Below are 13,726 nucleotides of genomic sequence, written 5' to 3'. Positions count from 1 at the left end.
GAGGCTGGCCGAGAACCTGTGACCCTCCTGTCTCAGCCTCCCAACATACTGGGATTACAAGTGTGTGTCACCATGCCCGGCTTTTTTTTTTTTTTTGTATGTTTATTTTTGTTTTCTTTTTCTGCTGCTCTATTGGGAATTGAACCTAAGGGCTCACACATGATAGGCAAGTACTTTACCACTTGATCTATTCTCTCAGCCTTTTTTATTTTATTATTTTTAAGACTGGAGATCAAACCAGGGCCTTCCTCACACATGCTTGACAATTATTCTACCACTGAGTTATACCCCCAGACCTTATTTATTTATTTTGAAACAAGGTCTCACTAAGTTGCCCAGACTAGCCTCAAACTTACGATCCTCCTGTCTCAGCCTCCAAATAGCTGGGATTATAGTCATGCACCACTGTGCCCAGCTCCCTTCTCTTCTTTCTTACTTTATCTCCCCAACCCTCATCTTATTTCTTTTACTACCAGTTCTCTTTCTTGCCGGACTCTCCTCTCTCCTGCAAAAGAGAAAAGGTAAGCAGGAGAAAGTAGAGAGGAAGGGAGATAAAGAACAGAGAGCAGCTTGAGGGAAGAAAGGTGTGAGAGGGAATATAGCGAGGAAGACGGGAATGGGCCCAGGAAAGGGAAACTATGACAGTGAGCAAGATAGAAGGAGGAAGAGGAAGAGGAAGACAAGAAGGCACCGAATGAAGAAACCCAAGGAAAAAGGAAGAGGCTAAGAGGGGTGGGGTGGGGAGGGTGCTTCTGGGAAAACAATGGCATATTTATGAAGCGCGAGAAACCCGGGTGGGCGGTGTCCTTAAAGCAGGCAGGGCAGAGTGAGCCGGGCAGGACACTGTTTTTAGTTGAGATTCCTTTAACTTCCAAGGGGAATGGAAGGACACTTAGAGTAAAAGACATGGCTTCACTGGCTCTATTTGAAGTCTTCACCTGGTTCCAAGGGGGCCCTCTTGATGAGGTCTGTACCGTAAAGCCTGAACGTTCTGAAGATGCACTCGTAGTCAGCTTTTCTGTGGCTGTGACCAAAACACCTGACAAGTGCACCTCGGCTGTAGGGTATCATACCGTGCTGGAAATTGAGAGGACTCTTGGAAGCTGACTTCAAAACCCCGAGCCTTGCTGGGAGACACAGGCTTGAGACCCTCAGGGTGAAATATATATATATATATATATATATATATATATATATATATATATATATATATTTGGTGGTACTGGGGTTCCTAAAAACCCTTCTACCTCGGGGCTACACTCCCAGACCTATTATATATATATATATATATATATATATATATATATATATATATATATTTTTTTTTTTTTTTAATTTGGAAACAGGGTCTCTTAAACCAGCGTGGCTGGCTTCAAACCTGAGTGATCCTCCTGTCTCTGCCTCCCAAGCGCGGGGATTACAAGCATGCGCCACCACGCCCAGCTATAAAAATATATTTCTCTCTATATATAGAATATATATTTCTCTATATACAATTATAAATATATATTATAATTATATAAATATTATAAATATATATTATAATTATAAATATATTTTATCCAATCTCAGAAGCCACCAGCATTTGTAAGGTGCACTATTATTTTAGGTACTAAGAGAAGAGGTGCGGGGAGGAGCTTCCAGCTGTAAATGTGCTGTTAATCGTAAAACACATCCAGACTTCAGAGGTGCTAAAATATAAAATGCAAAGTTTGGTTTGGTTTGGTACTGAGGTTTGAACCCAGGGGCATTCTACCTCTGAGTGATACTCCAAGCCTGATTTTTTATTCTTTATTTTGAAACAGGGTTTCACTAAGTTGTGAAGGGCCTAAGTAGCTGAGGCTGGCTGTGAACCTGGATCTTCCTGTCTCAGTCTCCCAAGGACTGGGATTCCAAGCATGCACCACCACACCCGGCTATAAAATGCAAAATTTTAAAGGCATGTTTTAGAATCAATGAAGTATTTTATGGGCTCACAAGGGTTCTCTGGATTCACCATCTTTGTATTAAGCAGTGCTAATCCTGAGGTTTCTTGGACATAGAAGCATTGAGACCATGAATGCTAGCTACCAAAGCCATCTTCACTTCCGTTAATATGATTTGATATAGGCAACTGATTTTTTCTCACTCCTAGGTTAAGTGTAAGGGGAGTGGAAGTTTCTGCTACTTTTGTTGGCCCAAGTTGCAAAGGGCCTCACGAAGTAGCTGAGGCTGGCTGCAAAACCGGACCCTCCTGTCTCAGCCTCCCAAATGCTGGGATTATAAGCGTGAGCCACCATGCCCAGTTTACAATAATCCTCTTTTCTCTATTAATTATTCAGCTGGAATATTTTGTTACAGCATCAGGAAGTAGACCAAGACAGATATGTAGATCAACACGGCTCTGGGAAATGAATGTATATTACTAATGTAGTTGCCCCAAAGCCTCTTCATCATTGATCTAAGTTCTCCATCATGGTGCGTAAAATCACTCCCAGAGGACCTTTCAAAAGTGATGAAATGGAGGCTTTTACAAAAAGGCATTTTAATAGGTCATAATAATTTTATTATTAATTTCAACCTTTCGAGAAGTCAGATTCTGTTACAGACAACCATTGTTTCTTTCTTTTAGGGGGAGAGGGTGGTACCTGGACTAAATCCAGGGTCACTCTACCACTGAGCTATACCCCTAGCCTTTTTATTTCTTATTTTGAGGAAGGATCTAGTGAAGTTGTCCAGGCTGGCTTCAAATTTGCAATCCTTCCTACCTCAGCCTCCCCAGTTGCTGGGATTATAGGCATGTGCCACTGTCCCTGGCTCCGCTGAAGCCTTAAAAGTGTAATAAGTTACTCCAGGGCCAGCTATGTTCTACAGGCCTCCCTCATAACCAATCTAATTGCAAAGAGCGAGCATACTGTTGTTTCTTTTGCTTTTTTTTGTGATCCCCTGAATCCTCATTCAAGAAAACAAAAACAAATCCTTCCAGTTTTATTTAATGCATGTAAGAAAAAAAACTGTGTGGGCCTCTCATCTGCTATTTTCTTCTGTGTAAACCCGTATGAAGAATCTGGACCGGGACTTAGCAGGTTCAAATCCTGTCTCCACTTCTTGATAGCTGTGTGACATGCGTAAGTCGCATAATTTCTGGAACTCGTTTCCTTCTCTGCAAACAAGGCCACAACGGCCCAAAATTTGGAGCTCGGGTGGAGTTCAAAGTATAGGGTTGTCTCATGGTAAATGTGCAACTTTTATATTTATACTTGATGACCTCAGAGGCCAAGTACAATACCTACCTGGTTAACTACATCCCACCTCTACCTCGGGCTCTGCCCTTCCCCAGCCTCAGGGAGACCTTGTTCTCTCGGTGTCTTGAAAAATAAGGCTACCGTGCACCAGCCAGAAGGGAAGGGCACCTCCCCTGCCCGGGCGCCTCTGGCTTCCTTTTGGAAGGAAGCGCCGCACTGCACGCATGCCTGGAAAAGGGACGGAGCCACGGGTGCGAGAGGACTCTGGAAGCGCGCCCCGACCGGGCCTGGCGGTGGCGGCCAAGTCCTCCTGGCTGGCGCGGCGAGTGCGTGCGCCGCGGAGGGTGGTGGCGGCAGGCACCCCGCCCTGGGCGGCCGCTTCGGCGTGTCAGGTGTCGTGCGAAGCGCAGGAGGGGCGGCCGCGAGGAGCGCCCAGGGATATGACTTCCCAGAAGCTGCGCACGCGAGGCACAGCTCCGCACGCAAGGGGGAGGCGACAGCAGAAGAAACTTTTCAACCCCGCGAGGTTCTCAGGCGCAGAGGGTTGCCTCCTCCTCCCACTCACCGCCCCCGCTCCGTCCCTAGCTCCAGGAACCCTGCGGACGCCCTGCCTCCCGGCACCCGTGTTCACCCCGCCTTGGCTCCCCGCCCCGCGCCTACCTCCTCGTGCTGCCGGGGCCATCCCGGCTCTGCAGCCCGCGGTGCCGCCTACAGTCCTTTCTACCGGGGAAATCTGTGGGCAGCTGCGCCCCGCGAGTGAAGTCCTTTGTGTGCCCAAGGATGCTGTAGGCCCCGGGCCGGAGCGCATTTTCTATCAGGGTTTCCTGATCTCGGCGCAAGAGGTGTAGAGAACCTTGCACGTCGAAGGGCCCGCTTGAGAACGTGGGGTCAATAATACTATTAAAAGGCAAACCGCCACCACGACCCGAGCGCTCCTCCATTATAAACTGACAGGTTTCCTTTCTGCCTTCCAGAGTCTAAGGATCTTGAGCCGGTGTCTCTCGAGGAACAAAGCTCAAGTCACCCAGAGGAAAAAGAAGTTCCATTCCCGGGGTGTGGTGTGCGCTTGGTCCAAGAGCTCAGAGACACTGGCAGGGTGGTCCCAGCGCGGTTCTGGAGAAATCGTGAGGCCTCGACTGGGGGTGGGGGTGGGGGTGGGGGTGATTAAGAACCGTTATCCAGCAAGCAAAAGTTTACACCGCAGCCCAGGGCACAGCCGCCAGCTACCTCTCCACGGCAGCTGGAGCGCGCCGCCCCGAGCCTTGCTGGACCACCCGCGCGCAGCCCCTGGAGTCGGACCCTGGGCGGCGGGGACCGTAGCTGCCCGCCCCGCCCCCGCAGGCCCCGCCCCGGGTCCTCTTCCTCCTCTGCAGTCCTTAAAAGCGGGAGAAGCGGGATGGCGCGTGTAGTCTGTGCAGTGTGTGCAAACACCCCTGCGGCGCCGGCTGCGAGAGCCACCCCGGGCAGGAGGGCTGGGAATGGAAGCCACTCGTCAATTTCCCTCGACCCCGACGCTGTGAGAAAACCCCAGGTGCAGCAGGGCTGCACAAACCCGAGTCCCAGGTGCAGCAGGGCTCCGCAAAGGAGGCGCCTTCCCCTGTTCCCATCTCAATCCTAGCGCTAGGTGCTAAAGTCCCGGCGCGGGCGGCAGGTGTCCTCCAGGTTCCCGGCGATTCTCAAGCTGACTGACGTCTTGCCCTCAGCAAAGGCCTTAGACTTCTTCTTTTTTGTTTTTCCTCTTCTTTTTTCTTTTGAGCCGTCTGTTCCGCGTCGCTGGAAACCGCGCCTCTGGGCAGGTCAGTCCGCGCAGACACCTTCCCAGATGGGTTCTTCGGGTCAGGGGTGGGGTGGTCGGCACTTGAAACCAGACTCCATCGCCTAGATGCCTGTGGCGTCGTCGCCCGGTTCCCGGAACCGTTACGGGACGGGGGTGGGGGTGGGGGGGTGCAGAGGACGGCGCTGGGTCTGCAGGCGGAGGCACGCCCCTTCCCTTCTCCACCAGAGGCTGGAGGGGCGTCTCGGGCCACTTCTCCAGAGAGCCGGCCGGGGCCCGCGCGGCGCGCCGCGTCCTCCCCATCCCAACGCCCTGCGGCCGGGGTGGGGGCCGGGGAGAGCTCGCTCCCTTCTCTGCGCACCTGAGCGCCTCGCCTTGGCTTTTCCGCCCCCAGCATGGCCGCCGGCCTCAGCCAGGACGACCCGCCGCGGGCGAGCCCGCCGTCCGCGCAGCACACCACGCTCCTGCTGCTCCTGTCTGCGCTGGCCGCGGTGCACGCGGGCCTGTGGCTGTGGCGGCGGCGGCGGCGGCGGCCGGGGTCCCTGCCCCCGGGCCCCTTCCCCTGGCCGCTGATCGGGAACGCGGCGGCGGTCGGCCAGCCGTCACACCTGTCCCTGGCGCGCCTGGCGCGGCGCTACGGCGACGTCTTCCAGATCCGCCTGGGCAGCTGTCCGGTGGTGGTGCTGAACGGCGAGCGCGCCATCCAGCAGGCGCTGGTGCAGCAGGGCGCCGTCTTCGCCGACCGGCCGCCCTTCGCCTCCTTCCGCGTGGTGTCCGACGGCCGCAGCCTGGCCTTCGGCCGGTGCTCGGGGCGCTGGAGGGCGCAGCGGCGCGCGGCCCAGGGCGTGCTGCGCGCCCTCGCCACCGGCCCCCCGCGCCGCCGCCGCGCCCTGGAGGGCCACGTGCTGGGCGAGGCGCGCGAGCTGGTGGCGCTGCTGGTGCGCGGCAGCGCGGGGGGCGCCTTCCTGGACCCCGCGCGGCCCGTCGTGGTGGCGGTGGCCAACGTCATGAGCGCCGTGTGCTTCGGCGGCCGCTACGCCCACGACGACGCCGAGTTCCTGGCGCTGCTGAGCCGCAACGAGGAGTTCGGGCGCACGGTGGGCGCGGGCAGCCTGGTGGACGTGCTGCCCTGGCTGAGGCTCTTCCCCAACCCGCTGCGCACCGCCTTCCGCGACTTCCAGCGGCTCAACCGCGACTTCAGCGACTTCGTCCTGGACCAGTTCCGGCGGCACCGCGAGCGCCTGGCGCCCGGGGCCGCCCCGCGCGACGTGATGGACGCCTTCATCCTCTCCGCCCAAAGGACGGGGGCCGGGGACGCGGGCGGCGGGCCGGCGCCGCTGGACTTGGAGAACGTGCCGGCCACCGTCACCGACATCTTCGGCGCCAGCCAGGACACGCTCTCCACCGCGCTGCTGTGGCTGCTCATCCTCTTCACCAGGTAGAGCCTCCGGGGCCGGGGGTCGGGCCTCCGGTTCCTCCTCTGGAAACCGCCGAGCGGGCTAGGCTGTGCTGAGGTCCCGGGCGAGCGCAGGGCTGGAGGTTTGCTCCAGGTCCCCACCCCTCAAAACTGAGATCACGTCCCTAAGACGACGCCCAGGCACGCGCAGGGCAGGCCGGGGCGCGCGCGCTCCCGGGGCCTCTTGGCACCTGCGGTCTGGTCTGCACACTCCCCTCCCGCGCCTGCGAGCCGAGACGGATTTGTGAGACCCCCTCCCCCAGCTCCCCGCTCCCCCGAAAAAAAAAGCAAGAATTTTAAAGTGCCCACAGATCATCCCTGGCTGCTCTCCCTGGCGCAGTAGGAGCAAAATTGGAACGGTTCCTGAGAAAGAGAAATGCAGTAAATGAGTTAAATAAACACGGCACGATCGGAGGCCGCCCAGCCCAGGCGCTGAAAGTGAGCGGCGGGTCAGGGCCTTGTTCCCGGGCAAAGGAGGCTGGCGGAGGGTAACCCGCTCAGAAGCTTTCGGAAAGCTGCCAGAAAGCAAGCCGCAGTCGCTAGGTTCATAAAACCACAGCTCCGGGACTGATGGAAATGTCAGGGTAGCTAGAAAGGAGCGTGAGGAGCTGGGAGCGGAGGCGCGCGCTCGTCATCCCAGTACTTGGGAGGCTGGGACAGGAGGATGGCATATTTAAGGAGCGCCACAGCAAGTAGTGAGGCCCTGTTTCAAATTTAAAAAAAGAAAAAGAAAAAGCTGGAGGTGTAGTTTGGAGGTAGAATGTTCCCGGGCTCAATCCCCAGTAAAACACACACACACACACACACACACACACACACACACACACACACACGGTATCCAGAAGGTGCCAGGGAGCATGGCAAGTGCTGACCTTTAGCAAGCTCCTGCATGCCAGGATTAAATAGGTCCCCATTGTCAGGTTGCCAAATTTAGCAAATAAATTCTACAGGAAACATACACTCAAAGATTAGCTATTGGCCCCCTGAAATTAAGATTTACCTGGGCAGCCTGTCTATTCTCTGGAAAACCTGCTCCAGGGACAAAAGTCTGCTCCAAAGGCAAGCCACCGCCATCACCTAAGAGACCAGAAATCCTGGTTGTGCTATTCTTCATTTGTTGGCACAAAGTTAAGCTATTGGAGATACTGAACGTGCTGGACCCCTGGATCTGAGAGGCAGAGATAGCTTCTTTTCTTATTGGGATCCATCCCAACCCATATTTCCTTAGATAATGCACAGGTACCTTCACAAATTATGTCTTTCATATTTAAAATAGCTTCTCAGTTTTAAGATCATGGAAACATACCCCAGGAGATAGATGAGAGAGGCAGAAATAGAATAAAGAAAAGTCAGCCATGGATTATGAAAAAGGCCATCCCAGGATAGGATCAGAAAAGTCCTTGGAATCTCCAGATTAAGCAAGTTGTCTTTTGAAATAGGCTTTCTGTTTCTGTTAGAACCGTAACTAGTTCTCCATGTACTCCAATTTAGCAGCAAAATATAATAAAAGGCTTTGGAATAATTTTCAATTCAATAAAGCTGATAAATAAGCTATTTCTTCTTTTTTAGTGAAAAGATTTCTATGAGCTGGCAAGTTATACCTTTTTTTTTTTTTTTTTTTGCATGTTCCATTGAAACACAGCCTGGGTCCACTCATTTATATATTATTTACGGCTTCAACACAAGGCAAAACTGAACATTTGGAACAGGGAGGGTTTGGTCCACAAATTTGAAAACATTTACTTTCTGGCTCTTATTGAAAAAAAGTTGGCAGACCTCTGCATTATGATGTTGGAAAGGCAAATTTAAAAATCAACCAGAATTTGATCACATACATGATTGTATTTTTTCAGTTTGGTAATTATTTTTCAATTTCTGATACTTATGCTTATTGTACTGACTGTTTCTCCATCTCTACATTTATTTTACTGATTTCTGTTGGCTACGTATTGGTAAAATAATGTAGGCATAGATGTAGTTATTCCTCAAACTTTCACTTGTTAATTGATTTTTATTACATTTCAAATTTTAGCTCTCATGGTTATACATTATTTCATGTATTAAATAAGTTTTTGAAAACACATTACTAAAAACGAGTTATTGGAATTTAAATGGGGGCCAGGGGTTACCTTATAGAACTTGCTTTGTACTAAGATTTTGTTTTCCAAAAAAGATTGTACAATTTTATATCAGCAACAACACATTGTTGTGTTAATTTGTACCACAATCTCATAGACATTGGAAATTTGCCTTTAAGTTTAGAAAATGTGCACATTTAGAGAGATGCCCACAGTCTTTATATATATATATAAACTAAGAACAAGAAATTATTCAGGGAAATGAGAAGAAAATCTGTTTATTCTGATTTGATTTCTGGGCTGCATTTTAACTTTTGTGAGTCTTGGGTGCTTTTGCCTTTGTGGACTCCTTAATCACAAAAAACATTTTAAAATTCTGTCTTATGATTTCATTGGCATAAAATACATTAAAATTACGTATTAAATTTTTTCTTTTACCTAAAAGTTTATTTTTGTGTGTGCTTTGAAGATTTTAAAGGACATGAAAACATTTTTGTGGGCTCCTTGCAAGTATTGTGGACCCTCGGCACCATTCCTGCAGTGTCAAATGGAAAGTCGGCTTGGACGTTATTGTGCATCTTTAGACTGAGGAAACTTAATAGTTTTTTGACTTTTGGTGTAAAGAAAGCTTTAGTCATATGAAGTTTATTATTGAAGATATAATTGTTAAAATTTATCTTGTTATTTGGGAGAAATTAGCAACCTGTTTTAGAATCCCCCCCCCACAGAAGTGTTAATTCAGGCATTGACTTAGCCTGTTTCAAAAACAGTGGGATTAAATAATAATGTGTTTCTATTTGAAAGATAAATTAATTTTGGTCGCTCATATTTTTCCCCTTCTGCATTAAAACCAAACAGATACCCTGAGGTGCAGGCTCGCGTACAGGCTGAATTGGATCAGGTCGTGGGGAGGGACCGCCTGCCCTGCATGGGTGACCAGCCCAACCTGCCTTACGTCATGGCCTTTGTTTATGAATCCATGCGATTCTCCAGCTTTCTGCCAGTCACCATTCCTCATGCCACCACGGCCAACACCTTTGTCTTGGGCTACTACATCCCCAAGAACACAGTGGTTTTTGTTAACCAGTGGTCTGTGAATCATGACCCAGCGAAGTGGCCTAACCCCGAGACCTTTGATCCAGCCCGATTTCTGGACAAGGACGGCTTCATTAACAAGGAACTGGCCAGCAGCGTGATGATTTTTTCAGTGGGCAAACGGCGGTGCATCGGTGAACAGCTGTCGAAGATGCTGCTGTTTCTCTTCATCTCCATCCTCGCTCACCAGTGCAATTTCAAGGCCAGCCAAAACGATCCATCGAAAATGAGTTTCAGTTATGGCCTGACCATCAAACCCAAGTCATTCAAAATCCAAGTCACCCTCAGAGAGTCTATGGAGCTCCTTGATAGCACCGTTCAAAAGTTGCAGGCTCAGGAAGCCTGCCAGTGAGAAGCCAGAGACACTTGACATTTTAGACTTCCTCCAGTCTTGGGGGAGAGTGAAAACACACACACACACACACACACACACACACGCACGCACGCACGCACACACACACACATATAAACACGCACAACTATCCAATGAAAAAGTATTTCAGCAATGACGCCTTTTTAGGTGAAGCCAGGATTGAGCTATGTTCAGAAATCTATTTCATAGGAAACAGTATTAAGCCAAATTTCAGGATATATTGAAGATGCAAGGCAAGTCATTTTAGTGTAAGATATGTGATTGGCATAAGGGAAAAGGTAAAGACCAGAAATTTCCTTCTTATCTTTTTAGTAAAATAGCTTAGAGATACTATGGTATGTCCAGGTGGAATTATCTTTTTGCTCTCTGATGTGCTTCCCTATTTTAGGATGAACCATAAAGTCAGTTGCTCAAAAAGAAATCAGTTGTTAAATTAATGATTAGAGTGGGTTTCAGAGATTTGTCATGAATTTTAAAGTTTAAATAGTTAAACTACAATATTCCAGCTGAAGATGTACCTCTCTTTGTTGCCGAAGCACCATATTTCAATTATGAGGGGGAAAAAAGGATTTGTCAGTCTCATAGGCTAGAAAACCCATGTCACCAAATAGTAGTCAATATATATACAGATATTACCTAGTTATTCACAAGCAGTATGCTATTGTCTGGTAAAGGTTGAATGATATATGCCTTTTAATATTGCAAATTGAAAAGTGCAATCAGTTCGACAAAGTGTGGCCCCAATATGTTAAATGAGCCTGATTAAGTCAAACACCTGTTTATGACATCATGAAAACCAAATCAAAGCAATATCTCTTTTCTCATCCAAGTTTTGGACAACAGAGAGATCTCAAGATTATAGCAGTAAGATGTGTTCTTACCTATGTAACATTTTGTTGTCAAAAATGTATTTATAGTACAAATTCTCTTTTTGAAATTGACAATTAATACATTTAAATTACAAACTTTTGGCATGCTTACATGTTATTTTAACTTAAAATCTATCATGATTATTGAGTTCCAGTTGAAGCTAGTGGGAATCTGACCATTATCTTGTGAAAAGTGGGAAATCTAACCATGGTTTTCTGGAAGGATAGTGAAAGATGCCATGAATTTTATGATGTTCTCTTTACTAGGTAGGAAGCAGGGAAACACCCATTATAACTGACCAGTTTCTCTTTTAAGTGATTAAAAAAGTTTTAGAATTAATGTCTTTAAAAAAAAATTAAGTCAGAATTAGAAGATATCCTTTGGAGGCTGTTTTGAGACTCACACTGTGAGTCAGTACAGCTGATTGGAGCAGTTGTTACTTAAGATGACAACCCTGCAACCAATTTCTTTGGTAGCCAGGAAAGAATGTCTAGATTATGTAAATAACTTGAAATCCTTTTAAAAAGTCACCAAATGGGGTAAAAGTACGAAGGGAACTTTCACATCTTTATTTTCATTGCAATTAAATGTCCAAAAGAAACTCTACAGGGTCCTGAGAGCTCACTGTTTTCTCTGTATTATTAAATGTTTAGAATTTTTAAAATCAAAATTACAAGGGAAGAAGTGTTGCATGGGTGATCAGAGGAAAGAGGCAGAATGAAAAAAAAGAAAGATATCTAAACATTTTCCCACCCATTTCAAATTTATGTAACGGAAGCACAAAGTTTGAGGCATGAACACTTAGAGAGATGATGTCTGGTATGCTATTGTGAAATCTCCGGTACATTTGAAAGATCTACAACATGGTAGATCCGTTTTGTAGTTTGGTATGTTGTATTTAATACAAAATTTATGCAGTTTTCATTTTTAAAATGTCATAATTGTACCTCTTGAATAGAAATAGTTGTGCCAGTATTTTTAAAGACATTAAAGTCAACAATAGAAATCAAGCTTACCCAATACATGTAAGTTCTTTAGTTATGCCCCAGGACTGTTAAGACAGTGATTTGGGGTTCCTATAGCCTGTTTGCTTTGAGATATGGGTAATGGCAAAAATAATCATGCATGGATTTGGATGCCTCATTAATCAACCGGTCCAGACGTGCTGTAATCTGCTTATGTATGGTTTGGTTGTCACCTGGTGTTTGCAGCAAAGAGAGCGCTGTGCTTATATGAAAGGAACGTGGTTACACTGAGGTCACCTGGCTTAATAAGCTTGTAACCTAGTTAAAGGAAAAAGAACAAAACAAAAAATGAACAAAAATAACCAAATTTGGAGGCTACAGTAATCAGATTACTGGCATAATCAGAAAACCTTATTTTACTTCTGCCAGAGATAATAATATATTTGCTGATTACCTTTAAAGTTAGAACATCTACTTGAGGTTATCACAATAGCTAAGGCATATTGTTTATTAAATGCCTCATTTATATATTAAAGCTTTGAAATGCAAGAAAAATGCCTTTTTCCCCCAGAAGAAAAAGATCTCAGTTGTATTTTATGTATTTTCTAAAAGATTTCATGTCCAAGAACTTAGCCATTACCTGTGAAATATTATTACACCCCTAATATTTTCATACTAGATCTATGTTAGATCAAATAGTTGCATAGCAGTATATATTAATTTGTATGTTTTTAGTGGTGACACAATTGTGTAATAAAAGGCATACTTTAGTAGATGATTACACTCAAGAATTACTTATTTAATCTTTTCTTATTTTTATGCTTTATCATGTTTACTTTTAGTGTATACATAGAAACTATGGTACATTAGTTGTGACCAAAACAGATTTTGGGGACGCAGCATTAATATATAGCTTTTGCTGTTTGATATACTAAACTTTTTAAAAACTCTGTATTTGTGATTATAATGGTACAACATTGCCAAAATATTAAAAAGATCATTTTCATATTCATGAAGTTTCACTTTATATTGTAGCAAATATAGACTAATGTACTCATTTATTTCTTGAATTAAATATTTTCATCGTACAATTCTTTTGTGGTTTATAAGTGCTTTATTATTGGTGTTTATTATTGGGGTTTTGGGGCATTGTGTGAGATATGTGCCCCCTCCTCTTGAACCTTGTTATGGCCTTAACATATTACCCATGTGACACAAAAGAGTGGGGAGGAAGGGAGAGAGAGAGAGAGAGAGAGAGAGAGAGAGAGAGAGAGAGAGAGAGAGAAGAGCAGAGCGCGTGCACGCACCATAAGCTTTTTATTTGCCCATTCTACACTGTACACTGTTAGCTGCTGCTTTTTTTCTCAACAGTTTTTCAGCATTCAATTTTCTACCAAATTATTGATTTCTATATTTTTGAATTTATAGAAGCCAAAGGATAGTTAAATTTCAATAGCAAACAAAAATAAGAACTGATTTGCAATTTTGAAAGATTGACTGGGCTGAGACTTCAAGATGCTGTTTCATCTGAAAAATACAGGATACATTTTCCCCTCCTCCTGCAATACATTAATTCTTTTTCTGAATTTCATCCATTCTTTTTTTTTCCCCGATAGTGGGGATTAAACCCAGGGGCATTCTACCTCCGAGCTATGCCCCCAGCCCTATTTTTTTAATTTTTAATTTTGAAACAGGGTCTCACTGAGTTGCAAAGATGCCTCACTAAGTAGCTGAGACTGTCCGCAAACCACCGTCCTCCTGTCTCAGCCTCCTGAATGCTGGGATTACAAGCTTGTGCCACCATGCCCAGCTTCATCTGTTCATTTTAAATTTACATGTGCCTTAGTTAATAAGTGCAATTAATATTCAGTGAAGTAGAATGGATGAGAGA

The 13,726-nt window shown here is 46.4% G+C and overlaps 1 protein-coding gene across 1 annotated transcript; it reads left to right on the top strand.

Moving 5' to 3' along the window:
* Positions 1 to 5,393: 5,393 nt before the first annotated feature.
* On the top strand, positions 5,394 to 9,979 carry CYP1B1 (cytochrome P450 family 1 subfamily B member 1; the record flags this gene model as incomplete). Its single annotated transcript, XM_080711279.1, has 2 exons — positions 5,394 to 6,436; positions 9,391 to 9,979. 2 exons carry the CDS (start codon positions 5,394 to 5,396, stop codon positions 9,977 to 9,979), a joined length of 1,632 nt encoding a protein of 543 aa, XP_080567405.1.
* Between the last annotated feature and the right edge of the window lie 3,747 nt (positions 9,980 to 13,726).

The sequence above is a fragment of the Muscardinus avellanarius genome (assembly GCF_963383645.1).
Source record: "Muscardinus avellanarius genome assembly, chromosome: 15".
Classification (NCBI taxonomy): Eukaryota; Metazoa; Chordata; class Mammalia; order Rodentia; family Gliridae; genus Muscardinus; species Muscardinus avellanarius.
Note: the sequence above shows the minus strand (reverse complement) of the source record. Positions and strands in the feature narration are given on the sequence as shown.